At 49.1% G+C, this 25,996-nt stretch overlaps 10 protein-coding genes across 10 annotated transcripts; 3 read left to right on the top strand and 7 right to left on the bottom strand.

Moving 5' to 3' along the window:
- Positions 1–1,674: 1,674 nt before the first annotated feature.
- N7489_006579 (uncharacterized protein) lies at positions 1,675–2,403 on the bottom strand (the record flags this gene model as incomplete). The annotated part of the gene is made up of 1 exon (XM_056712329.1): positions 1,675–2,403. The coding sequence occupies one exon, from the start codon at positions 2,401–2,403 to the stop codon at positions 1,675–1,677; it is 729 nt and encodes a 242-aa protein (XP_056566044.1).
- A 1,180-nt stretch (positions 2,404–3,583) lies between these two features.
- On the bottom strand, positions 3,584–6,329 carry N7489_006580 (uncharacterized protein; the record flags this gene model as incomplete). The annotated part of the gene is made up of 2 exons (XM_056712330.1): positions 3,584–5,996; positions 6,076–6,329. 2 exons carry the CDS (start codon positions 6,327–6,329, stop codon positions 3,584–3,586), a joined length of 2,667 nt encoding a protein of 888 aa, XP_056566045.1.
- A 1,425-nt stretch (positions 6,330–7,754) lies between these two features.
- Positions 7,755–8,540, bottom strand: N7489_006581 (FMN-binding negative transcriptional regulator; the record flags this gene model as incomplete). The annotated part of the gene is made up of 1 exon (XM_056712331.1): positions 7,755–8,540. One exon carries the CDS (start codon positions 8,538–8,540, stop codon positions 7,755–7,757), a length of 786 nt encoding a protein of 261 aa, XP_056566046.1.
- Positions 8,541–9,896: 1,356 nt separating this feature from the next.
- N7489_006582 (uncharacterized protein) lies at positions 9,897–10,621 on the bottom strand (the record flags this gene model as incomplete). The annotated part of the gene is made up of 2 exons (XM_056712332.1): positions 9,897–10,282; positions 10,369–10,621. 2 exons carry the CDS (start codon positions 10,619–10,621, stop codon positions 9,897–9,899), a joined length of 639 nt encoding a protein of 212 aa, XP_056566047.1.
- Positions 10,622–11,381: 760 nt separating this feature from the next.
- N7489_006583 (putative oligosaccharyltransferase subunit ribophorin II) lies at positions 11,382–12,411 on the bottom strand (the record flags this gene model as incomplete). Its single annotated transcript, XM_056712333.1, has 4 exons — positions 11,382–11,621; positions 11,674–11,958; positions 12,012–12,210; positions 12,266–12,411. 4 exons carry the CDS (start codon positions 12,409–12,411, stop codon positions 11,382–11,384), a joined length of 870 nt encoding a protein of 289 aa, XP_056566048.1.
- A 528-nt stretch (positions 12,412–12,939) lies between these two features.
- Positions 12,940–14,858, top strand: N7489_006584 (putative GPI-anchored cell surface glycoprotein; the record flags this gene model as incomplete). The annotated part of the gene is given in 2 exon segments (XM_056712334.1): positions 12,940–14,249; positions 14,261–14,858. The coding sequence occupies 2 exon segments, from the start codon at positions 12,940–12,942 to the stop codon at positions 14,856–14,858; spliced, it is 1,908 nt and encodes a 635-aa protein (XP_056566049.1).
- Positions 14,859–15,805: 947 nt separating this feature from the next.
- N7489_006585 (uncharacterized protein) lies at positions 15,806–16,985 on the top strand (the record flags this gene model as incomplete). The annotated part of the gene is made up of 5 exons (XM_056712335.1): positions 15,806–15,937; positions 15,993–16,225; positions 16,524–16,673; positions 16,794–16,858; positions 16,933–16,985. Coding segments are annotated over 5 exons (633 nt in total), but the record flags the coding sequence as incomplete, so codon positions are not given.
- Positions 16,986–17,438: 453 nt separating this feature from the next.
- On the bottom strand, positions 17,439–20,117 carry N7489_006586 (putative regulatory protein Ral2; the record flags this gene model as incomplete). The annotated part of the gene is made up of 1 exon (XM_056712336.1): positions 17,439–20,117. The coding sequence occupies one exon, from the start codon at positions 20,115–20,117 to the stop codon at positions 17,439–17,441; it is 2,679 nt and encodes an 892-aa protein (XP_056566051.1).
- A 904-nt stretch (positions 20,118–21,021) lies between these two features.
- Positions 21,022–21,975, bottom strand: N7489_006587 (peroxiredoxin; the record flags this gene model as incomplete). Its single annotated transcript, XM_056712337.1, has 6 exons — positions 21,022–21,052; positions 21,107–21,189; positions 21,259–21,588; positions 21,643–21,718; positions 21,776–21,901; positions 21,956–21,975. The coding sequence occupies 6 exons, from the start codon at positions 21,973–21,975 to the stop codon at positions 21,022–21,024; spliced, it is 666 nt and encodes a 221-aa protein (XP_056566052.1).
- Positions 21,976–24,174: 2,199 nt separating this feature from the next.
- Positions 24,175–25,508, top strand: N7489_006588 (EVE domain-containing protein; the record flags this gene model as incomplete). Its single annotated transcript, XM_056712338.1, has 6 exons — positions 24,175–24,294; positions 24,403–24,583; positions 24,645–24,896; positions 24,955–24,972; positions 25,037–25,153; positions 25,213–25,508. The coding sequence occupies 6 exons, from the start codon at positions 24,175–24,177 to the stop codon at positions 25,506–25,508; spliced, it is 984 nt and encodes a 327-aa protein (XP_056566053.1).
- Positions 25,509–25,996: the final 488 nt, after the last annotated feature.

A 25,996-nucleotide genomic window follows, 5' to 3' on the forward strand; every position in this document is an offset into this window, starting at 1 on the left:
GAAGAGAAATTCATTGGTCAATTCCTGTTCTAAGGTCTGAAGATTTTTTTTTTTTCTAAATCTAAAATCCAAAATATATGATCTCATATATTATATTAGGATACAGTCATGAGTGATGAACAACCTTGGAAAGTACAATGTGTTTAGAATAGCTAAATCTGGGTACTCCGGATTCTTCCCGATGCGGGGGAAGTACAGAACTAAAAACTAAAATTAGGACTCAAACATTGAGAAGCATTGAGATCCAAGAGAGTCCAGACTTCGTGCTGATACTCAAATAGGACTAAGGCCATATAGCTTATCTGACTATAACCCTGCACTAATATTCATCAGCCACAACACACACCTTGTGACCATCAGAATCTTCCATTCCCCAAGCTCCTTACTCAATGGGGAGATTCCGAGGTTTCCACTTTTCTGATCTCGTGATATCTCTATTCCAAAAGATTCCCTGGATGTCATCACGATTCTATCGGTGTCCAATCTGCATACGGAGTACTACTTCCAAAATTCGGCGTCTATGGCTTATTTGTGCCCGAAGGGGTCTTGCCGACGAAACCCCCACAATCCGGATTCCCGGTAGGAAGCTGCAGAAAGAAAAAGGAATAGATCGGTGAATGGCCTGTGCAATTTATTTATTTATTTTTCTTCTGTTGAAATCTAGTCTGGCCGGTTCTTCCTTTCTCCCTGTCGTGCACTTTTCGGGTTCGCCCCGAGTGGCTCGGTGGTTCCCCAACCCACACCAACTGCTCGTGGGATATGCACTCTATGTCGGTGAAAAAGGGGTTGGATAAGAAAGAATAATCTCATCTGTCGGAGTTTCTTAATCGCCGCCGGACCCTATCTTTTTGACTGCGAGCCTTCCAAGGTTGAGGACTATGGTGGTTATTCTCTGCCTTCCTACGTATGTACGTACATATGTAGTGTTTTCCTCTGCTGGGTGGGACCTTCCTATCTTGGCCGCCGCTTTTATTCTGGCGCTCAGAGTCCGACTTGGTGCCTAAGATAGTCATGTGACAGTTTTGTGATCCCATTTTCGATGCTCAGTCTGGTGTATTGACATATAACTATGGGGTGTCTTTTTATGTCTTCGTATGCAGACTGAGGCTCTCATAGTTTGTCATCCACTTTGTCCCCCCCCATTTTCCCCATGCTGGTATTCACTAGTGTATCCCTAGTATCGTAGCCCTCAACAATTTGGTGATTTATCTAAACCACCAATTACTCCATGCTCCCCTTCGACGAAGAAATGGCCCTTGCTAATCTGTGGGTTTGATGCAGACTTGCTGAAGTCGACCTTTTCTTCCCTAAGTGCTATGCTGGCGCAGATGGCGGTATCACCGTCAAATTCAACAGTTCGAGATGGAAAATCTTCCAAGGTTCAGTTGTATTTACTAATCAATAGCATGTTTTACGAAATCAGCTTAAACATAAAATAGCTTCAGTCAGCACCCGATACCGCCCAATTCATTCAACCTTGTGCCCGAACAATCCAATTCTTCTTGATGCTACATGCTACCAGGAGATGAAAGAGGAAGAAAGTCTTGCTATAGAAACTAGCAAAGCAGGCTTTTATAAAGACCTGCACTAACAAAGGACAAGCAAACTGAAAGCAAAGGCTCAGTCTGCATGACATAAAGAATCATCCCAACCAGGGGGATTCTCTAACAATTCTCATAGCAATGCAATATCTCGACCGACTTCATCAAGTGAGCTATATTTGCCACTCCAGCAACCAGAAATGACGGACGCGAAGGCCAGAGTATCCACAGGTGGAAACTTATCCTGTGAGAACAATCCCTCAACAACCACCACTAGCTTTCGCATATCCAGGGATCTTTCTAGCTCATGGTAGGGAACGCAACCTGTTTCAAGCTCGAACAGCATTGACCCAAAGGCAAATATATCTGAGTATATGCCAATTACAAGGCCAGGCTTAAAGCTATACCATTCATAGCAGACTAAGGGGTCTTCACCGTCGATACCGGAGCCAGCAAAGTCAATAAACTTGACGTGCTTAGCATTATCCACGATAATATTGTGACAGCCAACGTCTGCATGGATAATCCCCTTGCTATGAATATACGCGAGACCTTCCGCAGCTTCTAGCGCCCACTGAAGCTTCATAGCCCACGGAATGGCAGACACACTCTGGAGCATACCGCGAAGACAAGTTCCACGTTCTAGTATAAGACCTTCCTCGGTCACCTCGTAAGATGCGATACGTTTATGGTGCCCGAGTCGTTTATAAGAGCAAATTTCAATCTCGTAAGCTTGTTGTTCGAATTCCCCTGATTTGGGACGGATTTTGATGACATTATTGTGGTCAACGGCGTAGACTATCGAGACTGTACCAGCCGCAATGAAGGAATTGGCTCGGCTAAAGCTGGGTGATGAATCCATCCGTAGGAGAAATTGCTGGTTTTGGCGGAATATTCCAAGGGGAGAGAGTATGGTTGGCCAAAATAAAACCGAGGGATAATTAGGGTCACGTGTCAGGATGAGGTATCACTGGCTTGCAGACCTCGCTAGGATGGGCAGATTCCAGATTCAACCCCTGCCAAATAATGAATTGGGGTCAAGATACTATTTATGCGATTCTATAAATAGGTATGCTCGGTTCTACCCAGTGAGCAGAGGAAATCGCCTACACAGGTACAATTTATGGTACGCAGTTAAATTAACATTATCTAAACCTGGGAAACGTTACCTAGGTAGATTGAAAACAAGCTTAACTTAGCATTCCAGGATCATTCCCTGAGTTAGATGTCGCCAAGCCTCTATATGATGCCATGTGAATATTGTATGTGGTACCCAAGATTAACTCAGTGGATCAAGCGGGGCCTGTCGATCCGTATGTTAAGCCGATGTTAAGGATAGGCATTTGCATCCGTTCAAGGTAGACCGCGATGATGATCGCGATGATCGTGATCAAGTGGAGAAAGCAGACCAGAACATCGGACCCAGCGGCACCAATGATCGATCTGGTCTTTGTATTCATTCCTAAGATCAGTCCTATAGCACCGTCCCAGGAAAACTGGAATGAAGTCCAATTGATTAGATTATACATGAGGTAAAATATCTGGCTAATGCTCAACCATCCAATGCACCGTATTGCGCATGAACAAGGTGGTCGCCCCAAATACCGAAGGGTCCTTCGGTTCTATGTACAATCTTTTGTTCTCTTCCGTTTCCATACAGGTACACCGAAACCCAGGCGTGAGTAACATCAAGAAATAAACCTGGAGAAAAGAAGAAGAGAAACACGAGGTATTCTGTCCTATGCAGTTTCACGTGAGAAGTATAAAAGAAAATGGGCCGTCCAGCCACAGTGGGGGAAATATCTCCAAGGAAATGAGGAAGCTCAAATATTCACGCATAAATAGGCGAAATCCAAATAGTTCCATGTTAACGCCGGTCCCAAGACAAATGTAGGAGATATCATGAGATGCAAAAGGGGCACAGAGCCCGAAGAAAAGGAGATGCAATGCAATGCAAAGTAATCAGAACAACCACCCAAAGTCCGTCTTATCTTGGATTTTTGGTTTGGTACGCTTTGGTGGTTCGCGGAGCTAGCATAAGACTAGGCTTCACGGTAACCCCAAATGCGTTTTTGTTCACTCACCCACCACTTGCCAACTAGCTCAGCATCTTTGAGCCAGTCAGCGGACTCTTTGCCAAATTTAGGCTTAACCTCTTCGAGAAGTGCCTTAAGAGTCCATGCCTTGGTGAGGTGGGTTTCACCGGGGTCTTCGCCGAGGTGGGTGAATGTGTACTCGAAGCCATCTTTCAAGGGAAGGATGAGACGGTAGGGAACATCGGCTGCCATGACGGACAGCATCGAGCCACCAGCGTTGATCAATCCCATGTTCCAAACGATACGCTTGGCTGGGTTCTCTGGGTGGGACCGGGCTTCGAGCTGAGTGTCTTGCTCGTGCTCTGGCTGCTCATCTGGTGGGGGACGGTGGTGGTGATGGTGGTGGTCACGGCGGTGAGGTGGTTCCTCCATAGAAGAAAGGAAAGGACGTAGGAGAGACTGGCCTTGATACTCTGGGAGGAGGGAAGAGGCGATCTCGGAGTCATGCTCATCCAGGGAGTTGGACTGCACGAGAAGATCCAGGATGGTGGGGACGATGGTGAGGGCAGTTGCGTTGGCGGTGATGTCCACTCGAGGCATGTGCGGGTGGTGGAAAACCAAAGGCACGCGGAAGTTGCTAATGTGGCCATTCTCATACGTGCCAGTCATGTCCTTATTATCTTCGCCGAAGGCTTGGCCATGGTCTCCGACGACAACGACTAGAGTCTCGTTGGCAATACCTGTTTGCTCTAGCATGTTTAGAATCTCGCCCAGCCAGATATCGACGAACCGGGCGGCGTTCAGGTAGTTGTTCATCAGATCGTGGTTGATGTTTCCCTGGTCGCTCATATATGGTTCCCTTTCGAAGTCGTCTGGCGTACTCCAGGGGTGGTGGGTTGTGCTAGTGACATGTGAAAGGAACATGCGGGTCTTGTTGTTTGCAGCCTCCTCGAAGAGGTCCAACAGGTAGGGCCGGATCTCATTTTCCGCATACCCGAAGTAGTTGATCTCTTCGCCCTGGGCTTTGTGTTTCGCATGGGGGGATTCCAGATTGCTCTTGACGACCTTATGCTTAAAGCCCATATTTTTGTTCAGCACATCCTGGCGGTCATAGTCATCGGTAATTGACTGCATGAATACAGACTTCCAGGGGTTCTGCAGAGCCGCGGATTTGCGCTCAGAAGAAGAGTTCTGGGGCAGTTTCCCGGATTCCGACTTGCCTTGATTGAACAGATCGAAAATCTGTGGCAGACACGGCTGATAAATTTCGAGCATAGACTCCTCCAGAAGATCCACCGGCAAAGGGTTCACACCACAGTGACTCCCCAAGACACTCTTTAACGTCAAGGAGCTACCCGTCACGGCACCACGGACATTAAGTCCACCCATACCTTCTTGTGGCGGGGTCTGCCACGGAGAGTAACTCAAGTCGAGCTTGTTCCCCTTGCTATCGGTTGCGTACTCGCCGGTCAACTGTTGAGCGACCGGGGTCATGTTGACCAGACGATCGATTGCCTCGTCAATGTTCTCCTTCTTATGAGACGCGAGAAGACCATCGAACAAGGGGGTGCCTTGCTGTGTGGGGAAAAGTTCCTTGCGGCCGCTTTCCAGCGTTAATAGCACTACATGGTTGACCTCAATGGAGTGCTCTTTGAAAGCCTTTTGTAGGGGCTCATAAATTTCACCGCCCAGATTCGTGATCATTAGCGGGTCATTCTTTGGATTGTAGAATGCGCCCTCGTCACCGGGACAAACAAAAGAGTAATGATTGTCCTTCTCTGCGCGATCACCCGGGCTTAGATCCCAGCGGCTGAATCCTGGGGGTGGGTTTTCAGGGAGCCATGTAGCTCGTGACCATTGTTCCACAAGCGACGAATCCGGTTGGAACTGAGGACGGGAGACCCCATTATCGTCCGTGACTGACAAGGGGAATGGCCGGGCGGGCTCGCGGCATCCCTCCACCGTCGCCGTCTTTTTCTGAAATGCATCGAGCAGTGTCAGCGGCAGAGCGCCGGATAGATGGTCGTATGGTATAGCGGGTCTAGTTAGTTCCAAGAAAATGAGCGACACGCAGATGGCAACTGCGGGAATAACGCGACGGAAGGTCCTGAGATCTATCGAGGCCATGCAGGATTTGCTGGGGGCGGATATCAATGTATAACGGGCTTTGTATCCCCCTACGCACAGGTCTCGGATTGCCTGCAACCCAAGACCAGTGATGTTGTACAAATGTGAATGAAGCAACCACGCAATCAGTCCGAGGACGGTGGCAGCAGCGGATACAGTCGATATACCGCTGAGAAGAATTTTCATGGCCGCCGGATCACTCAGGAAGCTACCGCCAGCTGCCCAGGCGACCTCGGCACCGGTCTGCATAAAGAATCCGAACTGGATGGAGGAAGCACCCCATGTGATCAAGCTAGTAATAGCGTTAGTTTATGTTGCGCAAATTTCTCCTTGTCCTCCATGTCTGTATTCGGTATTCGGGGTAAACATACGACAGTGCCCCTCCCAACCCAGTCGAGAGCCATTGCCATCGACTATCTGGCGCATGGAACCGTAACAAGACCCGCACAAATATGATAACCAACACATCTCGTAGAATAAGAGTGGGTGAATAGAGGACAAAGTAGAGGAACGGTAATGATCGGATATGTAGCGCTATATGCAATGCCTTGGAGGCGAGGCCACTCACGACGAGTGTAGAGAAAAGGAACGGCGGCAAAGGTGGTAAGAGGGCGAATATGGACATGTTGGAATCATTTCATTAGTGCAGTGGAATCGCGCAGTTGGCAAGGGAGGCGGAGGTTGGAGGTTGGAATTCAGGAATGTCGAAATGGTAAACTAGAGACAAGGCAACAACTTGACACAAGAGAGAAGAGATGGGAGGAAAGGGAAGATAGAAAAGGGTCCAAGGGTTATTCTTAGATATCACGAAATAGCAGAACAAGACCAATTAGGCGATAGGAAATTGTGCACGCGACTAGACTAAGAGGCTCTAAAGTACTCCACATGCTTGGTTTCCCTTCTGTTATTCTGTGTTTTTCTATATTTTTTCTATATTACGTCGCCAGAACCACTTTTCCCTTATTAAAATATCATCATCTCATGCGCTAATACTATCGCGAATTGCCCAAGTGGGCCTGAATGGGCCTGATGAGAGACATCGAGGCAGTAAGGGTTATTATGCCCATGTTTGTCCAAGTTTGTGCAGCCCACTCAGTGGACCCTGCATCGAGCTATCCCAAAGTGATTGGCCCCTTGGGTGAAACCGAGAGAATAATACAGTACAATACAGTACAATAACATATTCCCTAAATTGGGTCCAATTGAATCGAACCATGGACCATCTCACACATAGTTCCCGAGGTCGTTTCGGTCTCGGAAGGTTATAAGCTTCCGATGTTACTCTCTTATGAAAAAAGCCATGTTTACCTGAGCAATTGTGCATAAAATCCGGGGAAAATGTTCGGATTTGCGCCGGTTTCCCGTTTCGCCCCCCACTTCCACTGATGTACATCGCCCCTTCTATTATTGTACAGGATGATCCTTTGGATCTCGGAGATCCCGTGTCTCTGAGATCTAAGTGTGGACGTTGTCGCAATACATCTACAATATTCATGCGCCCAATATACAGTTTGCCAGAATAGTCCAGGGGTGTGGTTGAAGAAGTGCACAGGCCTTTGCCTAAATATGCTTGGCGGTAGACCTTGCAGGGGACTGCTTGGAGACTTGCAGGAGACCTGTACGTCACACCTGTATCTTTCATATGGCGACTCAAATGTTGTTCTTGACATGTGTGATCTCCTCATTCGGCTTGCAGAATCCGAGTACTACATCGTATTGATTGGTGACACCTGGCCCACCTTCTGAATCAAATACAACGTGTTTAGACGCTAAGACCAGGTGGGATACCCAGGTAAAGATATTAAAAAGCTAAAAGTGAAACGTATCTACCTACAGGAGCCAAAACCGTGCTAGTCTACAAAGGGCGGGTAAAGAACTTCGACAACATTTCTGGAAAGGTTCTATACCATCTATGCATGTTTCGTGAAATACACATTTCCGTAACGTTCTATATCATCCATGCATTTCTCAATCCCTCATAATCGTCATCACGTCGGATGTATGTGCAACGGCAACCAGAGTATATACAGATCTTCTCTCATAAATCCAATTACGCCGACTTCTGCTGATCCTTCAAGGCAGCACGCTCCCTAACACAATCAGCGATGCCCTTCCCAACCTCCGTCCCCAACTCCTCAAACCCCTGCACAACCCCCTCCCGATCCCCCTCGCCCATCTCCTGACTCATCTTAAACTTCCCCTGCAACCGCTCAACCCGAATCTCAATGCCAATAATATTCTTCTTCAAAAGCTCGACATAATTGACCGGCGCATCTGAGACATTCCACGCGCTCTTCTTATCACCCCCAGTATACCCCATAATGCCTGTCTCAGACTGCTGCGACAGATCTTGAATCTGTTTCTGCAAGAATGCACCCGTTTCCTCCGCCTTGGAATTGCAGTACACACTGATCTTGCCATACGCCTGCACAGCAGAGTAGTTCCATGTCGGAACAACCTTACCGGATGCCGGTTTGGTTTCTGTGTAGAATTTGGGTGTCACATAGTGGTGGTGCGGGCCGTTGAAGAGGATAAGGACTTCATCCGTGAGCTCGAGCTTGTTATTCCCTGCTGCGTTTTGCTCGGCGAGGGCTTCCATAAGTGCTTTGGCTTGTGGGTTCTGCTTGGCCATGTGGCCGCGCAGGATGCCGGGCGGGATTGTGTCATTGCTCTCGGTCGAGGAAGGTACGTCGAGGACGAAGGGGATGTGGCTTGATTGGATGAATGGATAGATTGGGGATTTGATTGCTGTTGTCAGGATGCCAAGTGGGTTGTCACGGATGAACTGCTGGAGGACTGGGAGTTGTCCCTCGGCGTGGACGGCGCGGAGATACATTGTAGCTGTGACTTTCAAGGAGAGAGGGCTAGGAGGGAAATATGTTCAATCATTATCAGAGTACGTACAAAAGAGAAGCGAGGGCATTATAAGTATGGGGGGCCCATCTATCTGTCATAGCATAGGGCGTGATTTAGATCGCATCCCGCTTCATCCTCCACCAGGGCAGGGCTGTCATCATGTCTTTGTGCTGTGTGATTGGTAATCGGCGCCGAAATTACACACCTAGACCCACTTCTCTCGACTTAAGGTTCCAAACTCAAAATCTTTACCGTTTCGGTCAGTTGTAGATATAATTTCGATCTATAGTCGCAAACATTGGAACACATTCTGTTTACGAACTGATTTTATAATGAGCACGACAGAGTCAACTGCACAATTTAGAGCACCAAGTCAACCCCGCAATCGGACACGACCAGACGTATCAGAAGCGTCGTCAGTCACGACTCAAGCAGCAGTATACAGATGTTCTGCCATGTTTGCCAAAGACCGGAATGTCATGTTGGCATTTGATAGGCTTCAGACGATCATACCTACAAGGCCCACGAGTATTTCGGGCTCATCTATTGCAAACGGATTTATGTAGAGATGGACACGGAGACGTCGAGAGCCATGGTGCAATATGAGGGACTTAAGAGTCGAGAAAGCTGAGTTCGAAATCTGACAAGCTCATTATGTGAGGAAGTTAAGAGCTGTCCAAACTAACGTTTTGTTGGAATAATATATAGCCGCGTGCTATTTGTCCATGTTGGGCACCGGTCGTGACTGGTTAGCTTTGTTTCGTCTAGAATGTTGACGATGCTCGCTAAATTGACTGGAAAACAACACCTAATGGCGACTCCTTCCGCAAAACCAACTAGCAGCAGTACCCAGGAGACTTCACCTAGGTGATCACCTTTCCGTCAACGCCAGAGGAGCCTCGCATCTTAGGGAGATAGAATTAGGCAATGACCGGCGGTGATGGTACCCCTGGCATTTCCTTCCTGGCTTAGACTGGCGCCTGAGATAGCAACTTTCGGCAGCCGATGGACTTATGGTCGATTATAAGCGCTGTGGTCTAACATCCGAGAATCTTCCTGGCAATTGTTTGACAAGCATTTTTAATGGGTCTCGGGATGACTCTTACCTAGATACCCGTCTTCTAAGCTAAATAGGTCAAAGGAGAAATTTAATGATTCTACCTAAAGAATCTGATATTATCATGAGTAGGGATGATTGAACCAAGGTACTATACAAAGTGTGCATAAGACCGGGAAGAATGACACCAACGAATAATCCAAAATGCACCAAAGACACCGAATGATATTTTGGGGGGAAAACCGCTAAACAACAAAGAGCTCACCTGGAGGACGAAGATCATGTAATACGCGACACAATCTCATCCTTCCCTAACCGCTCCAAGACTCCCTTCTTCAACCCGAGGAACCGTTCAATATCTCCACGACGCATACCCTGCTTATCCCGCATCGTCAACACCTGCTGAATAGTCAGGGCATCTAGGAACGATCTCCCCGGGTGACCCGCATGACCGAAATGCTCAGCTTCTTTGTCCGCAGCCTCTGTGAGACGTTGTCGAGCAGTGACAACTAGTAGTGCCGGGTTGGAGGCTTGTGGAAAGACAGTTTGCATTGAGCCGGGGCGGTTGAAGGTGCTTGAGTTTGAGAATGTAGGCGATGGATTGACGGGCCCTATTGACCGGAGGGAGGCGGCGAAGTCGGGATCCCGGCCGTCCATGTCAATGGCTATATAGTCATTAGTTAGTGTTTCTTTGCTGGTCTTGGATTTGTTGCATGGAAAAGACTTGAAATAATCCCTGGCGAGTACATACCATCAGACTTCACCCCGGATGCTTTCTCCTTGGTGTGGTATGTTGGACCCTGAGAGGGAGGTGCAGGTGTTTGAGAAGGCGAGGGACCAGCCTTGGGCTTGGGTGCGGGAGTAGGCGTAGGTGCAGACGCTGCTTTGGTTTCGTTCGGAGCTTTGCGCGGACCCCTCGGTGGAGGAGCCGGCTGCTTAGGATATTGGCGCCGTGCGGCTGCGCCAGCCGCTGACTTAGCGGGCTTTGAAGCAGCGGAGCCCATTGAGAATGATGAGTTATGAAATCGGAAGTGTTGGTGTAAGGTGCCGCAGCTTTTTGCGGAGCTTTGAGCGGAGGTCCCGAAGTCGCCTTGGCATTACGGCCTGGACGTCCAGGTCGGTCTTTTGCCAGCAGAACAGTCAAGCATGATTTCTCGACTCATCTATAAACCCACCTATACGAGCGATACTAAGTAATCCTTTTGTAACATATCAAAATAACTAAGGGCTGTAAGAATCCTCCAGGTACTATATAACTAGTGAGCCTTCTTTGCATATACTGGCCTGATCCCTGAGGCAGGATTGCATATAATTATAACTAATCAGTAGGCGGTAAAGAAAGCGGTAAGCTATATAGTTCGTGCCGCTAAAACCTGCCCTACGTTGTGACGTCAAGAAGTAAATAGCAACAAACAGCTTTCTTGGGAGTATCCAAAGTAGAGCGGCACATGCTAGTCCAATATATCTAAAAATGCCAGGTAGTCTCAAATGGTATCGACGATGAGCGTAGGTTGGCGCGGCTGCGTATCTGGGAGCTCCAAGCCAACAAGTAATAGACAATTTGTAGAGAGGTGATCGCGTTTGAAGATCAGGAAGACTTTCGTGGAATTTCAGCGGAGAAGCTGTTATTTTGCAAAACACATACTGGGTACCATTGCAGCTAAGATACAATACCACCGGGACCTAAGACCACACGGCAGTTTGGGAGCACCGTGAGTGGGCAGCCAGGACCACGGCAGATAAATTTACGTATGTTCCGGGATTTTACCGGAGACCAGCAAGGCGCCGACCTTGCACTTCGCCAAGCGCACGGCTACCACTGACAAATGCGATCGCACCGACAACAGCCATTGCCGGGAGGATCTGGAACAAGTTCCACGAGGTATAGTAGAGGAAGAAGATCCCCTCAAAAGCGATCAACGACCCGAGGAAGGTAGCATGTGAGAGAGGGGCGGACTTGAATGCGGAGGGTAGGTGGTTGATGTTGGCGCCGAGGAAGAGCCACTAGAGACGATCTATAAGTAACGTGGTCGGCACAGTAAGGAAATTGACTTACCAAGCCAGCAAGAGCGGGAATAGAAGCGCCGACCATGGCGACAAATGCCAAGGTGATGACAATCGGCGGGCTGGACGCAGAATCCTTGAAGATATGGTGGATCTCGGGCTTCTTGCCATATCGCTCAGTTTCGACGGTCGGCACGGCCTCTTCGGGGTTGCGGTCAATCGACAGCTTGAATACAGAGTTGTCATAGGCATCAGAGCTTCCGAATCCGCCAATGACAATATGCGCATCAACTGGTCCGGACAGGGAAAGGAATTGAATCGGCAGGTCTTTCTGGCTCTGGAGGGGATGCGTTAGCGGCGCCGCGAATGTCGTTTTCAGTGCTTGCATACCAATTCGACTCTTGACTTGCCATTATCCTTGACATTAAAAGGGTAGGAAATATCCAAGCCAGTCTGGGCATCCTTGAGCAAAAGGAAAGCCTGGTCTGGCCGCTTTGGAGAGCTGTCTTCCTGAGCTGTCAAGGTGACGCGTAGGGTATCGGCACCGAAAAGGGAGATGGGCTTGGAGAGGGGCTTGGAAGCAGCAAGTCTATTTGAATACATCAATTAGTTCCAAGTACCTCTTTTTGAGTGGAAATGCATACTGTTCCTTGAAACCTCCATTGACACCGGCACCTTTTGGTTGAACGGCCACGGTGGCATCAGTAAAGCCCCAAGCTGTGGCAGCGGCGCCAGGCAAAGCAGCCGCTGCCAACAGGCAGAATGGAACGGTGGCCTGCCACAGATGCATTGTGAAAAAAATAACTAAAAGAAAACAGAAACAGAGAACAGTTGTAGAGAGCTCGGAGAGATGGAGGATGGGGGAGTTGCAGAATAAGGCGGACAAGTGAAGCCGATAAGCGCCGATCAACCGTAGCCCTAATTTCTTTTCTGCTTGACCTCAACATCTTCCATCACTTCATTTCGCCTTGTCTGCCACAATACAACTCCAAACGTCCACCTAGTCCTTACGAGCTTATTTATGAATCCCTTAGAAAATAACTGCGGATGGTTGTACCTCTGATTCCGTGAGTGCTGCGCCTATACGTCGGGCCCTAATTCCCAACACCTCCCCTTCCGTGCACTGCGGTCTTCTGACGTCGACCCTGCTCTTCACCTTATGACCCCCATATATTCTTATTCCAACAACCTAGTTGCCTGTTATTGGGGGTATTATCTAGTCTTTCATTATACCGTTCAGTTGCTCTATTTACCGCCCGTTGTATTTGCATGAATAGATTATACTGACAAATTCCGGGCCATTTAGCTTTAATTCACGATGCCTCCCAAGAAGGGCCAGCGTAAGTCGATGCCTGCGCGCATCAGTAAAGCGCCTACATTGACACCTTCTCGGCGCTCGCCCCGAGTACCACCCCCGTCAAAAAGTACAAATGAGAACGTCCAGCCTGCCAAAACGTTGAACCATACATCCTCCTCTCCCAAAGACAGTCCTATCAACATTCGTTTTTACACTCCAAATCCACCTGTCCCAAGTAATCCATCTGTCTCAAGTACAAGTTCACGTGGAACTTCCCCTGAAACACCATCTTCACGTCGGCGAGCGTTCCAGTCTCGTCCGTCACGTCTTTCAACCGTTTACACTCCAGCCCTAGAAGCCCCGGCCACCAACCAGGGCAGTCGACGGACAAGAAGGACAGCTGCACTTGAAACACCCAAGAAAGAAGTATCAGACATCGACTTTCCAGAGAGCACTGGCACCGGCAGCTGGACGTTTGACCAGTACATGGGCAGTTTCGAGTCCGAAGGAACAGCTGAAGGTCCCTCGAGCCCTACCAGTGCCTCCGACATGCGGAACTCATCTCGTGTTCGCAAGCCCACCATGAGGGCCCTTGAATCTTTTGAATCGACTAAGAAAAAATCTCGCCGCAAGAATACGACAGTGTCTACCCCGACCGTGGAAACTCCTCCTGCCACCACTGCTGCCCCTGCTCCCTCTGTGGCAACAAAGGTTGCAAAGAACAACGTTTCGAAGCAACCAATGAGGAAAACCAGAAAGTCAAAGAGAATGAGTAACTTGAACATGCAGAAGACTGCTGTTTTGATCGGTTTCGATATTGATGCAAAGGTGGCTGGCCAGAAGCTGTATGATTTGTCTATGCAGGCCCTAAGCCCTGACTTTACTATTCCTTTCGATTTCCCCGTGTTCTTGGAACAGCAGCGAAGCGAATACTTCCGTCGCCAAGACGAAGAGAAATATGGGGTCGACATGCCCGCCACCATGGCCACCACGCCGACTGATGTTGATATGGATGTTGATATGATGGACCAAGATGTCCCGGCGCCTGTTATTGCTTGTTCTCCTTCTTCTTCCACACCCACTGCTCCTATGCCTGCTACTCCTCCCGCCGCAATCACCAATGGAGCCACCAACGAAATCACCAACGGCATCACCGACCGCTCAAGCATTTTGAGCTATAAAAAGCAATCTGACACCAAAGTCGGCAGCGACGGCTGGATTCAGACTGGCTACGTCAACTCCAGCGGCGAAGAGGTTACTCTGATTCCCGAGGAATGTCACCCCTACTATCCGTCTCATACTTACGGCTACGAGGGTCTTCCTTTCCCCCGGTGCGCGCCAGAACCACCCAGCAAGCCGAGGCCGATGCAGCTCACAGCTTCGCTCCACTCATGGGAGGCCGTAACCTCCCAGTTGAGGCAACTGTCCCGTTCGTGGCTGAGAACGTGGAGGAGGAAAAGGCCAGGGCTCTGGCTCGGACCCCTGTGCTAGCCCCTGCAACCAAGAAGCCCCGTGCCCGAAAGCGCCGTCAGACCGCAGCCGCAGATGCCACCGGTGAGCCCGCTGCAGCCACCCCCGCCACTACTACTGCGGAGACCGGCGCACGCAAGTCACAGCGTCGCCGTCGTCAGACCGCGCCTGCTCCCACTGTCCCCTCCCCTACCTCTCTCACCTCTCCTACCTCTCCTCCGACTACTGCGACCCAGGTCCAGTCTTCGGGCCCGGCTGCCGCCGTCGCCCCCGCTGCCACCGAAGGTGACAAACCTAAGGTGCAGCGGCTCCGGTTGACCTTGAAGCCGGCGCCCAAGACTGAGGCTTCCGGGGCTGGAGCTTCTGCTTCCAAGAAAGGCCCCGCCGTGCAGTCCCCTTCCTCCCCCGCCCTCTCACGTGCGCCGTCCTCCGCACCGACCAACAAGCGCCGCCGTCGCCGGGGCATGTGAGGCCCCAGTGAGGGCAATTTCTTTTCTTGTTTTAGTTTTTGCTTTTTTTAAAGTTTTTTTATTTTTTGTATGATTACCAGCGGGCGTTCAAAGCATGTATGATTAGCACCGCGGGAGCATACCATGGAGTCCGCCATGGTGAATTGTGAGACTTTTTCAGTTGACTTCGTCATCGTCTTCTAGTATTGCTTCATTCTACAATCCTTTACCATCGTAGTCTACATGTCTATGTAGGTAAAAGCTAGCCCTTGTAAACCTGGCATGACATGTCGCACGGATAGCCATCATATTTCTCTCAGATTGCGCTCAGATTGCGCTCAGTTTGGGGCCTCAAATCTGATTTACTTTCCGCTCACTATTGGCTTGCATCCGACTTACTTTGTGTGGTCGTAGAGACACTCCATACATATGTACTGGTGATAATTGTGATATGATGTACTACTTGAGTGGCTTCCACCAGGGGGCCGTGATCACCATTGAAGGCTTATTCTCAGGGCAGATTCTGATGAGTCACTTTGGAGGCATTTCATTTCTGGGATGTATTCTGCTATCTAGCAGCACTGCGTAAGTCTACTATGAAGTTCTTTGAGAAACGGATGCTAATCGACCTCTCCGGGTAGTCAAAGAAAGAGACACGATACAGTTCTAAGTCTGACTCCACAGATCCCAATCAGCACACCAGAGTGCAGTGAGTGGCCAGTACTTTGACTAATAACAAAGAACGTTTGAGTGAATTTCCACAAATTCTTTTGAGGCGCGACAACCATCGCTGTGTCGTCTCCGCGTATATGGATATGGACTTTTGGGAAGAAGCTAGACTTTCTGATGATATCCCAGTCGGGCTAACTGGAGCCGCTCATATCATTCCATATTCATATGCCAGCTGAAGAACCCCCGTATGTATCCTTCCTATTCAGAGTACGGAGGCTTATACTAACATATACTAGCAAACGATGATAAATCGTGTTAATGCGTGGACACTGCTCTATAAAACCTTTCCTGCTCTGCGAAATAGAATGACACTTCTCACAGACCTACATACTTGGTTCGGTGACTTCCGACTTGCATTTGAAGTTATAGTAAGTCATAATAAGAATCGGTTGTTTGACTTTACTAATCAATATTTACTATTAGGATCGATCAAACGAGTATAAGGTCCTTACTTTTAAAAGAGCACCAACCACCGTCGAACCTCGCATTCCAGATAAGGTCACATTCATGAACGCTGCACCAGAAGATATTTCGCTTCCAAGCCCTGTCCTACTCCATTGTCATTGTGTTATGACGAAGATTCTTTATGCATCGGGAATGGGAAAGGTCGTTGAGAAATCCATGTGCGAATGGGAGGATCTGAAGCAAGGCCCGGGGTCATATGCTTTAAGGAAAGACGGAAAATCCGACGTTGACAAGTTTTTTGGCTGCCAGACTATGGGACTATAGAGGATATTCTTTGACAATCTAAATGAATATACAATTGAACCAATATATCTTATGTTCATTGAACCATGTGGTTCCATAACATCACCGACAGAGAGTTATGCCTCAGGCGTCAACACCTCCCCGAATCTTCCCTCACAGAATTCACACCCTCCAAAACATCAACAAAAAATGTAACTACACCCTAACAATTTCCCCTATACTCAAATCTATCTAACCGAAGTCAAGAATCATGTCATCCCTCAAAGACCAGCACAGATACCGATCCGTGGACCCCAAAACCCGGCCTCCACGCCCAGTCCAACAACCCGCTCCTCGTCTCCCCAAGGGGGTGGACGATATCCGGAAGACGAAGGAGTATAAGGCTGCTGCACGGAGGTAAGTGTCATCTCCCCATTCCTCAGCTCAGCTCCGCTTTCTTTTTCTTTCTTTTGGCTTTTGTTTGGCGAATGATGTACGGCAACAATGAGAAATATATCTAATCCTCTGTGTTTCTAGATGGACATCGACTATTGTCGGACTACCAATTGTAATGTACACATCATGGATTCTTTATGAGCGACGTGAGTTCTTTAATGCCCAGGCAATCTCAACCCTCTGTTTGATACTACATGTATACTAATCTATTTCCCTTTAGTCTATGGTGGCAAAAGTCCCAAGCGGCTTGGAGATCAGGGGCAGAAGGATTAATCTGCTCGTATTTGTTTGATTCTTCTTAAAGCGGGATTCTATGTATTTTAAACCGAAATGTTGTTTGAGAGGCTTTACAACTGTACATAAGGAGTCCCAAAGGAATCTCTTCTCATCTTTAACCAGAGCAGTCTCTTAAGGGAAACCAAAGGATCACAAATGCCAGGTTTAATGCGTTTCATTGCATTCATCGTAAAACTCCACCCGGAGTCTCAGTATATATCCATGGCTGTGTAGGCGAGAACAACCTACCCAGCCTAAAACATAAACAGAAGGTACAACATCCACATCATTCCAAATATAGGAATACCTGCCCTAAATCCTCCCCACATTGCCAGCCTGCTGGATGAATAGCAAGAAGAAAGAAATATGTATAACCCAAATACGGTATCTGAAAGAGATCATCTAAAAAGAACGAAGTGATAAGGCAGAAGAGATCGTATAAGGCAACCATCAACTGGCAACGCCTTGGAAAGGAACGTGTTGATCGCCTGAGCCAGCCGACGGCGGCATGGATATCGAGTTACTGCCAGTGCTGGCGGGCTTCGCACTACGCTCACGCATACGACGGCCCTCCATGAGACCACGCAGGCCACGCTTCTGGAGACCGATAACACTGCTGAGATCACCGGTCCAGAGCTCACGTTGGGGGCGGCGCAGTTCGGCATCCGTGTCACGACGGTGATGGGTAGACCGGGACTGTGAGCGGCCTTCATCGCCGCTGACCCATTCAGAATCGGACTGGCTGAAACTGGCACTGGACGCGGATGTCGCTGTGCTTGGGTTGCTAATCGAATCTTCGCGGTCGCGGTGGGCGCTGCGCTGCCGCGAATGCTGGGAGACACTGGTGTCGATGCGGAGAGATGGAATACCTCGAGCGAAGTTGGTGAGATCGCCCGTGCTGCTTGCGGCTGATGCGGAGGCACCACCGTGCTCTGTGTCGGACGAGTCTGACGTGAGTGCACCATGTTGGGAATTACTGTTCTCGCCAATTGTGGGCGCAGTGCCGTTGTGGCTGGTATAAGCTCCGTTCAGAGCCTCAAGCGTTCCTCCTGGTCCACCATTGAATCCAGTACCGCGACCACCCCCGGCAGCCATGGCAGCTGCGTTGAATACAGCTGCGGCGTTGCGCCCATCGAGGACTTGATGGAGTCTTTCGACGGTGGCCTCTAATAGTCCGTCAATCTGGTACGGACGTGCAAGCTGTAGAAGCGAACAGAGAATTTGTGGTGTGCAAAGTGAGTTGCCCGCAGGTGGAAGGGCTGAGGTGTAGAGGTACTGAACCAGTACCTGAAGAGTCAAAATAGTATGGGGGAGGTACAGCACACGCGGTCGGGAGGTAGGGGCGAGGCTGTGAGCAGACGGAGCTTCGAGATTCTCAAGCAGAGATTTTGAAGGCACGGACTGATTGACAAGAGTTGTCGCATCGGAGCCTATGGAGGGAGTGATGGTAATACTCGAGTTGCGGCTCGGGTGTATCTGGGCCGGACGAAGAGTTGCCACATCCGCAATACCTCCTTCCGACGACTCGCGGAGGAGTTGGATAAAGTAAGGACCCCAGCGCCGAGTCAATACGCGGGAATTGACCGAGATACGCTCACCCCCCACAGCCTGCAACTCCATGTCGGCCATCTCTGGCAAAGATTGTGCGAGCTTGCCTAGCTCATCGGATGCGGCAGACAATGGCCGCCCACCTGATGTCAACTGCACTAGCTTCTTCTGCAGGGATGCTGGAACAGAAGAGGAGCTATAAGACTTATATCCTGAGGTTGGAGAAGTGCGGCAAGGATTGTTGTAGAGCCCGAATGCTTCCAGCTCGACCAGGCAGACGTGCGAGAAGTTGATTCGCCGGTGGTTGTAATCATCGACAAGGCTTCGTTTCCGGTGTCCAAGGATCACAAACGAATTACGGCGAGGCCAAAGGACTCCTCGGTTCCAGCTGCCCTGTCCAAATACCGATCCTCCAGCATCAATACGGCCCCAAGTCAAGGTCTTCAGGTCGAGAGCCCACAGCGCATATTCTTGCTTTGAGGAGGTCAGGTACGTGCCGCTAACAACGAAGTGGCCATTGATAATGCCACCGTTTGGGAAACGCAGTCCCGGAGGGGACGCTTGGCTCTGCATCGGTCGTTCGACAAGGCGTCCGTCCGGCAGGCGCACCTGCAACTCCAGCTTTACATCAAGGAAATTGTAGTTCGAATATATCAGCATCGGGCAACCTGGCGATTCAGTGCTATCTTGAATCGGCTCGTGTTGATCGCGATCTGGAGCTGAGGATCCAATTTCGGATACATCCATGCCCACCAGAGGAGCTACGACACTGCGATAAGCGCCGCAGCTCCTTCCCAGGGGGCTAGTGTTGGTCCACTTGAGACTTCGCAGGTTAAAAACACTGATTTGTTCGATGTAGTGATTGGAACTATCCTGGCCTCCAACCACTACCATCTCCGCACCTCCGAAGCCATCAATATCCACGCCAAGTGTACCCTGATGAGTGGAGGATTCGGGGTTATTGTGGATGGCGGATAACGGCGCGCTGGCAGATGTGAAGCAAGCGCTCGACGGCAGTATCGTGGCACAGTGTGCATATCGCCCCTGAGGAGATTCATGGGCAGCAACACGAGTCCACGCTCGCGATGGTACATCGAAGATGTGAATATCCGACATAACCACAACTTCCGATTGTGACTGCGATTGCGGTTCCGCGGGGTTCTCGGGGTCTTTGGGCGTAGTCGGTGCGGGTGACATGCCTCCATAGCAAACCAACTTGTTATCCCCTAAAGCACATACACTGTGGAAGTACCGCGGGGGTGGAACATCTCCGGCGGGTTCGACTTTGGTCCAATGTCGCCGAATTAAGTCCAATTCGTAGAGGTCGGAGGTGAGTTGAGGGCGGCTGCGCGAGAGGATCCGGCCTCCGAACACGTATAGCTTATCCCCCAGTATAGTCGTAGTGGCACCGACGAGAGGACGGGGTTCCTTGCCGGTCGTTCGCCGCACATTGCACACCAGGCCAGAGAGATTGATAGGCCCAGAGGTAGACGGCTGGTTTAGGGACGGGGAGCCTCCCGACGCAGAATCCTCTCGCCCTGAATCCATATACCCCAGACTCGACTGACTTCGCGACATCATGATGGGCGGATTCCTGTCCGCTTTCAACGGAGATAATTGTGCGAATGGCAGTTGACCCCCTGTTCCAGTCCACCCAGTATGGCTCGCATGCGATGATCCCTTTTTTTTATTTCGAATGCGTTATTCTCGGAGAATATTCCCGGCGTTGATGGTGTCCGATACGGCTTGAAAGGGTGGATTGTGGGGAGCCGGAATCCCCGCGACGCCGCAACTCTGACGCCAGGTTCCACGATGGTCAGATTGATGAACAAAAACTAGACTGTGCAGACTACTGCCGATCGTATCTTGGATGAGCGCACAGTCCTGATCCGAAGTGTCAGCCGTGGAGTTTGGAGATCGGCACAAAATGTTTACCGCTTTTCTCCTTTTAACACATGTGGCCCCTCCAATCTACTAGTTACTTCAGAAGGATCATTGAATCCAATATCTCTTGTGGAAATTCTTGTCTGTCCTTTTGAAAGTGCAATTTGAACCACTTAAAGAAATGCACTTCAATATAGAACATAAGAGTTTGTCGATTTGATTCAATTGGAAGCTTAAGGTATACATTGTTTCAAACAGATAATTACAAATTGCCCGAACGTGTCACCAAGAACAGCCACGCATTACGGACGCTCCAGGCATATTGACATTCCAAGTCCTGAGGGGAGATAGATATGGAACTACTAGTGTAGGGTGTTCAAATACCCCAGTGCATTGGATAGAGAAGGATCTATCCAAGGTTCGATCTACGCCTAGATAAATTGACCAGAAGAATAGAGGCCATGTGATCTCTCCATGACTTCCTACAAGAGCGCATAATTAAAAGAGATAGCGTGAGTAGATTTCATTAGTTTTGGGAGGATATTATGTCCCAAGATCTAGGGTCCTTTTGACCTTCTAGCATCACATCATAAGGCCATATTTACTCCTTAAGAGTGGTGAACCGCAGGTAACTACGACATGTTAGTATCCTCCATTTCAGACGGCAGTTGGACTTGGAAACTCACGGCTTGACTTCACGGAACTCGCCGAACTTCTCCTTAGCAGCCTCGTTGTTAACTGTTGGTGGCACAATAACGTCGTCACCGGGCTTTGATCGAGTCAGTAAAACACTTCTCATAGTTTCAGGACCCGGGATCCCGAGGAAGGGAGATCATACCAGCCAGTTGATCGGGGTGGTGACGCCTCTCTTATCACCAGTCTGGAGAGAGTCGACAACCCGGAGAACCTCTGCTGTGTTGCGGCCAGTGGAGGCGGGGTAGGACATGATTAGGCGGATCTTCTTGGCAGGGTCGATGATGAAGACGGAGCGAATGGTGAAGGCGATTCCCTTGCTGTCGACGTTGGTGAGATCTTGTTCGTCAATCATATCATAGAGGAAAGCGATTTTGCGCTCGGCATCGGCGATGATTGGGAACTTGAGTTGAGTGGAGTTGACTTCGTTGATATCCTTGATCCACTCTTCGTGGGAATCAAGTGCATTGGCACTCTAGAAAGCCAGGCAAATTAGCTAATGATTGAGAATTGTCGATCCTAGACTCACCAATCCAATCAGCTGGACACCACGCTTGGTGAATTCGGGCTCGAGCTTGGAGAAGGCGCCGAGCTCGGTGGTACAGCTATTGGGTGTTAGTATAAGGCTTCTCAGAGCTAAAGAGGGACTGTAGACTACTGACACTGGTGTGAAATCAGCGGGGTGTGAGAAGAGGATAGCCCACTTGTCACCAATCCACTCGTGGAAGTCGATCTCGCCCTGGGTGGTCAGGGCCTTGAAGTTGGGGGCAGTAGAGCCCAGACGGAGGCTAGCAGACGGTCAGTATTGCGCAGATACCTCTAAGAAAGATTGTTGAGCTTACGGAGCAGCGCGGTCAGCCATTGTGAATAGATAGCAGGTAGAGAGCTATTTTGTAGATGAGGAGGAGAGAGGAAAAGGAGAACAAGATGGCGGGGATACGAGGTTATAAGATGGTGATTGGAACCATGGGGACCCCTCCGGCTTTCACATCTACCCATTCCATGGATCGACCCCACTTAACCTCATCTGGCTAATGTTAGCCCCACCTGGCATTGATTATTGATGGCGTGATTGTTGTCTCCGCCTGGCAGAACTCCCATAATTGGCGGAGGCGCAGTGATACACAACGTGGGCTGTTTAGCGTGGTTTAGCGCGTGTGATGCAATATCAACTGTGAATGAGGATTTCGGGTTCCTTGGGTTTCTTCTTGCCCCTATGGAACTTTACCCCTCAGCTTCATCCAAGGACGAATATACTGTAAGTACACACAACATTTGCTCTATACTTTACATACATAGGTAGGGATTTTGCCGACATAGCACTATGTACCCTCTACGATATCTTGCTTGGGCATATTCTATACTAGTTTTGGCCCCACCTAGCGATTGGCCTGCAATGAAAGCTACAAACTACATGCTTAAATGGAAAATGGTGACAAACGCAATTCTTACAAAACGAATTTTCCCCCAAGGTTTAGTTGAACGATCCCAGACCAGAGAAGCTCGAATGCAGCTTAACCTGTCACTGTAAGCAAAATCTGGTCTTATTATTGAGAAAAACACATGGAGAGGGGTGCCTCAATGGATGTATATGTTGCTAGGTTGAAAATCTTTACTATCTGGTTTTCGAGATATAAACAAGTATGGACCAGGAGCGGACGTGCAAGCTACCTACCGTGGTGTGATGCCTGATTGGGGTCTACCTGTGTTTCTCAATAGTCCATTAAAATTTATTAAGTCTATATAGTATTCTGAGGTTGGTTGTGGTAGCGCGTATGGAGCTAGAGTCATATTTGGAGACTCCATAGCTAGCCACTTTCAAGCTTATTTGGCCGACATAACTTTGATCAGCACCAATGGAAACCCAAAGCGTTGGCACGATATCACTTCTACATAATGGATGGCCTATCAGCTGCTATCTCAAACTTCCAATGGAGTACAATATGCCTCGTACATCAAGCCAACATAGGGCTAGCTACATAATCTAACATTCTACCTAGGTAGACAACGCCAGTTCAATGAGCATTTGACTCATATACATAACCCTACAGTAGGGCTAATTACATGCACCGTACATTTGAAATAGTACATCCATATTCTCTACGCCTGCCTCCAAGTCTAATATTACTCTCGCATTATAGACACAGAACATTGCTGTAAAGTTCGTTTGCATTGGAAAAGACTCGACTCAAAGTGACGACTACTCAGGATGCCGATGATGATTAGGCATATGACCTCATCTATGCATATGGACCTATAATGAGCTTAATTAACACTATCTTGATTACTCCGAGACATTTCGAGTTAACTCTGGCCAATGGATATTCATATTTTTACCCACTTCTATGATCTTGCATGTTCGTTGACTCAGTAAAACAAAAATAGATCTGAGCTGCCGGCTACTATCGGCGGGATTGAGATTGCTTTCAGATGGTGCGAACCGTCTAGCCCGGAGTAGGTAGACTACAACATACCTATATCTCCCTTTCGCCCATTATAATATATGAGAACGTTTTCTCTCGGAAAATTTGATAGTCTCCAATCACAACATGTAACTCTTAAAACAAGGACAATGCCAGTTTTCTCAGACTGATTTCATTGAAGAATAACCATTGACGCGCAAAAGAGACGATGCTCTCATTTTCGTACCTCTAACTAGTGGACAGACCCAAGTATACCAGTGATGCCTAAAATATTGGCAATCATTAGTGCTGATATTAAATAAAGGAATTTTAATATGACATCGATTGAAGTTCTAGAGAGTTATTTACCTACATCTACTCCATAGATAACTGTGTATGTCCAAAAGGTTTGTAGTGCCGATCATGATCGACCTCATCACGTGCGTCCCCAGACCCACATCCGCGTCAAGCTCAGTGCCAAACATTCCGGGAAGCTCCTACTCAGCTTGATTCGATAACTTCAACAGTTCACGGGGGTACAACCCATTGATTGTACAGTTTCTATTTAATTTCAATTCATCTACTTTACTTTCTACACGTCCTGCATATATTTGCTGCTTTTCACGGTCACTAAACCAGTGCAAAACAATCGAACAGTCATGCCACCCAAACGCAAGTCTGAACGCGCCATGAGCGAAAATGAGTCTGTCGCAACACCTTCTAAGCGGCTCCAAACTACTCTAGATGCAACACCAGCTTCTGCAGAATCGGATTCGGTGGTAAGGGCATTATGCAGGGGCTGATCGTCACGTCCCGTGGCTTCTCCACTCAAACCGTTGGCACAGGACTGACATACATGGAGCAGGTTGATGCTGTACCCCAGACAGGCGAAAAGAGAGGCCGTGGTCGTCCGCGCAAATACCCCCCAGAGCTCGACTCAAAAGCCTGCTTCTGACGCCCCTAAGCGTGGCCGTGGTCGCCCACGGAAGATTGTTTCTGAGCTAGAACCTGAGGCTGTGGCTCCATCAGGCCCTAAGAGAGGCCGCGGGCGTCCCCGCAAAGACTCAGGTATGTCGCATGTACTGATATACTGCGGGTGTATATGCTGACCCTTGCGCTGTGTTGCCAGGCAATGCGACACCTGTAGCCCCGAAGATCAAAAAGAAGGATGGCCGAGGAAGACCCCGCAAGAACCCTGTGCCAAACGGAGAAGCCGAAACCACCAAGTCGAAGGCCACGCCTGCAGTCGACATCATCCCTGAAACTGGCCGCTCTTTCTGGTTGATGAAGGCCGAGCCTGAATCTCGCCTAGAGAAGGGCAAGGACGTGAAGTTCTCGATTGATGACCTGGCTGCTGCGGATTCACCCGAGCCTTGGGATGGTACGTTCGATCCGTCTCGAATACGGCGTATAGGAACCGAGCGCTAACAATTCGACAGGTGTGCGTAACCATGTTGGTAGGTGGTCCTGTCTAAAGTTATAGTAGCTTTGACCGCAATGATTATACTCACAGCGAACTAGCCAAAAATCTCATGCGCGACATGAAGAAGGGGGACTTCGCATTCTTCTACCACTCGAACTGCAAAGTCCCCGGGGTTGTGGGAGTGATGGAGATTGTCGAGGAGCATTCCACTGATGGTTTGTTGCCCCCGAGATTACCTTGCTTGATCATATTGTTGATCCATGACTCATGACAGAGTCCGCTTTCGATCCCAAGCACCCATACTACGACCCGAAGTCCAAGCGAGATGACCCGAAGTGGGTTGTCGTCCACGTTGAATATCGCCGCAAACTTGGCAAGCAAGTCACCCTCCAGGACCTGAAGTCTCATGGCCAGACCGGAAAGCCGCTCGAGAATCTTCAAATGATTAAGCAATCCCGGCTTAGCGTGTCTTCTGTGACCCCGGCACAATGGAAATACATACTAGAGCTGGCAGGCGAGGAACCACAAGAGGAGTTCACCAAGAAGGAGTCTAGTGATGAGGAGGAATAGGCATGACAAAGCAAGCGGCTACATGCAAGTGATGCACAGAGAGTTTTCTTACACATAATTCTCCCAAGTATTTCTATCGATGGCGTTGTCGGTTGAATCTGAGTTATCTAACACAAGCGAATTGAATCATATCTTACTTGACTTGATGGGTCCTCTAAAAATATGTGCGAGACATAGACTCACCGAAGCAGTTCGGTTCTATGAATCCATCTGCAACTGCAGCCATATCATTGCCATATGGTGTGCTGTCTAGCTTTACCAGTCCCCGATGACCGACAGGTCATCAACCTTAGTTTCGACACGATGCTACGAATACCCTGTCGAAGCGGGATTGTGTCCCGAGCTCACATCGCTCTTGTCACTGGGTTATTTGCATCAGACCGCTCTTACACATGTGCACCAAGCTGACTGACCAGTCTACGGCGTATCCAATATATGCGACCGTTAGCTGCACCGTTGGGACAAGCTGTATCAGAATTTGTCTCCAC

This window comes from Penicillium chrysogenum, assembly GCF_028827035.1.
Source record: "Penicillium chrysogenum strain IBT 35668 chromosome Unknown utg000004l_segment0_segment0, whole genome shotgun sequence".
Lineage (NCBI taxonomy): Eukaryota > Fungi > Ascomycota > Eurotiomycetes > Eurotiales > Aspergillaceae > Penicillium > Penicillium chrysogenum.